The 3,035-nt window shown below is 37.1% G+C and overlaps 1 protein-coding gene across 1 annotated transcript; it reads right to left on the bottom strand.

The window, feature by feature from the left end:
• Window positions 1-551: 551 nt before the first annotated feature.
• LOC106690842 (uncharacterized) lies at window positions 552-884 on the bottom strand. Its single transcript, XM_014436421.1, has one exon. It carries the CDS (start codon window positions 882-884, stop codon window positions 552-554), a length of 333 nt encoding a protein of 110 aa, XP_014291907.1.
• Between the last annotated feature and the right edge of the window lie 2,151 nt (window positions 885-3,035).

Raw genomic sequence — 3,035 nt, 5'->3', positions numbered from 1 at the left:
AAAGCCCTCTTCTTACCTCAGCCGCTAGCTACTGTTGTGCCCTTGTCTGCCATTCATTAATTCCTAATTCATTTATATTCTTTCAATTACACATAAGTAAACGTTTTTCAATTATAATAAACAGACAAAACATGATATTTTAATAAAAAAAATAATTAATTGAGTTAATTTAGGGAGCAAATCCCAAGAAACGTCTCTCATTTTGATAGAAATGCACAATTCCGTAATTTTTTATTATATTTATATAATTTTAAAGGTTAAACTTCATTTGTATGTTTTTCTAAACGGTGGCCATTTCGATCGATGCATTTTTGAAGACACTGTGAGAGGTTTCGTATAGCAATTGTCATATTTTTTTTTTTTTTTTACTACGTCTAGTCTTTTTTTTTCTGCCATTTTATTTCGTACAGACCAGTATAGTCTAGCTCTGCCGATATAACTCCTGTCTTTAATCAAGTCCGCCGTTGCCGCACAAACAAATATGTGATCGCCAACCATCTCACCAACTCCACACAGGACGCAGTCCGAAGATTCAGTCACTCCTATTCTCTTCAGGTGTGCCGCAGATAGTCATGTCCAGTAGCCAACCCGAAGCATGCCACTGACACCGCTCTTGGTAAACTCAAAGGAGGGCGCCTCTTAGGATCTAGCAATGCCGCCCAGTTCTTGTCCCCACATTCTCCTCTACTCCTTTCCTCTGCTATTTCAGTGATGGCGCTTCGGGCCATTTCTTTCGTCATGTCCATGGTGCTAGGAAGAAGCGGCTGTGGTTGGCTAGCCCCTAACCGTGCAAGTCGGTCCGCCTCCTCATTCGCAGGTATACCGCAATGGGCTGGAATCCACTGCATTACCAATACCCAATTGTCATATCTGGTCCCCGCCATGATCTTGAGAAAGCGCTAACCTCACTTTTCATTTCCTAGTTGGGGCTAAATCGTCTTCCAGCCAGAAGTTCTCACTGGGTGGTAAGTCTGGAATATATGGAAGGGTGTATAACGCTCTGTGTTTATCGTGGTCCAAAAGGCATACATTAAAACAGCGGAACTTCCCTACGAACCCAACATAGTTCTCATGACATTTCGGGTATATCTTCAGTAGAATTTACGTGGGCTGTATGCTCCCAACACCTTTCTGAAATTCTGCTTATTGTTTAGACTTCACCTAGTGAGTACATTTAAAGTAGATAGGCGATCCATCTCCGAAGAGGAAATGAAAAATAGAGTTAACGCATTCACAAGGAATTTTATATGCCATTGGCATACAAAAGCTTTCTAGTAGAAGGCAAACGATTCGCAGGGTAGCAGCCCTAGAGCACAGTATTTTAGGGACAGTACAGTTTTGAAAGAAGAGAAGACATCGAGTGGTTCAGTGGTATGGAGAAGTAGACGTTGAGAGGGTTAGAGGGTTAGAGACACTAGAATCAAAGGAGATACAGGCCACCGCTAGATGGAAACCTGCAAGTCCACATACGTCTTATTCTAATATATTATAATACACTGTAATTTTGAGTGGCAACTAAATTCAATAGTAATGTGTGTTATTTAACATAGTATCTCCACTTTACTCAATTTCATCTTTATCTGTATTAATTTATAACTATCATGATTATGTCAGCATCTTGTTCATAAGCTCAATTACAAATTAAAATGTGCCTTACTTGTAAGTCTACGGGATAAACTTTGTAAAATTAAGCATAAATAATTTAGAAATCAATTATCCAGCACCGTGCTAGTTCCCTATCCACAGATCGGTAAAATCAACTTGTTCCTATTTTCTACTCTCAAATAACTAAGAGGAGGATTCACATTTCCCCTCACGGTTTGATCGAAATATTCAATATAAGAAATTTAATCTATTTGTGGAGACACTGACGGGACTGAACGATTTAGCATCGATAAAGCTGAGAGTGCATAAACTATAAAGGAATGGCTGACCCCAGGCGACTAATACCTAGCAGCTATTGGCTAATCAGGGAGCTAGCTGTAAACCAATGCCAACCTAATCAGTTGCAGGTGCCTGATTTACTTCCGCCACCTGCTCACCTATCTACAGCCGTTTGTATACCATAATGTATTGCGAGCAAAAATGATAGATACATAGCAAATAATTATATAGCATAACCATCATATCTAGCATATCCACAGTTCTCACAATCCTGCAACCAAAAATTTTTTTTAATGATTTTGACTAATTTTTATATTTTTTGGTATTTAGATGAATTAGTACGTCTTTTATAGCTTCTGAGGTACTCGAGTTATAAACTTTTTTTAAGGACGTAGAAAAATATCAAACAGAGCAATTCGAATTCTTCAAGGTCAGTCTGAATTTGAAACATCATAATGTACTGAAAATTGTTTAAATATATTTGAAATTCCAATTATCTTCAAATATAGAAAATGTATACTTTATTGGAATCACCAGAATCAGAAAAAACCCAAATTCATTCTGCCCTTAGGTGAGAAAAATTTCGATCTTTTTGTTTGTGTTGGAAATATCAAAACATACATTTTGTTAGGGGAGGGGGATGTACTTAATAAGTATATGAATTTAGTTTTTTTTAACCTATTTATTTTTACTTTCACTTACTTATAAATAGAATGTATTAAAAGGGAAAGTATTACGCTCGTGAAAAATTTCGTTAATACACGTTTTGGGGTCCCTTGACTCCAAACAACCACAAGTATTGAAAATGGTCTGTGTGTGAACACCCTAACTCTTTTTTGTTTTTTTTTAATAATTTATTTATTGATATTTACAACTGTATACACATATATACAACAAGTAAATTTGCTGTAGGTGACATAGTAACATGATAAAAACATGTGGAGAATCGACCCACTGATAGAACTCCAATAACATTTCTAGAGGATAAGATCTCGAGGCCATCTTCTTTTCAGACGCCTAGGAGGATTATTAGGTAATGAAGGAGAAGCCAGGTTAGAAACAAGTGGATTTGGGTGGTTGAGAAGTTTATTATGGAAGGAACGGTATCTGGTTCTGGCCAAATCGGCAACATATGGAATATTGAGGTACTG

Source organism: Halyomorpha halys, unplaced genomic scaffold (genome assembly GCF_000696795.3).
Source record: "Halyomorpha halys isolate HHAL.00 unplaced genomic scaffold, Hhal_1.1 Scaffold1907.1, whole genome shotgun sequence".
NCBI lineage: Eukaryota > Metazoa > Arthropoda > Insecta > Hemiptera > Pentatomidae > Halyomorpha > Halyomorpha halys.
Note: the sequence above shows the minus strand (reverse complement) of the source record. Positions and strands in the feature narration are given on the sequence as shown.

Bases quoted from the DNA above. Each gene is read 5' to 3' on its own strand.
- LOC106690842 (XM_014436421.1), bottom strand. From the start codon at position 884: ATGGCGGGGACCAGATATGACAATTGGGTATTGGTAATGCAGTGGATT.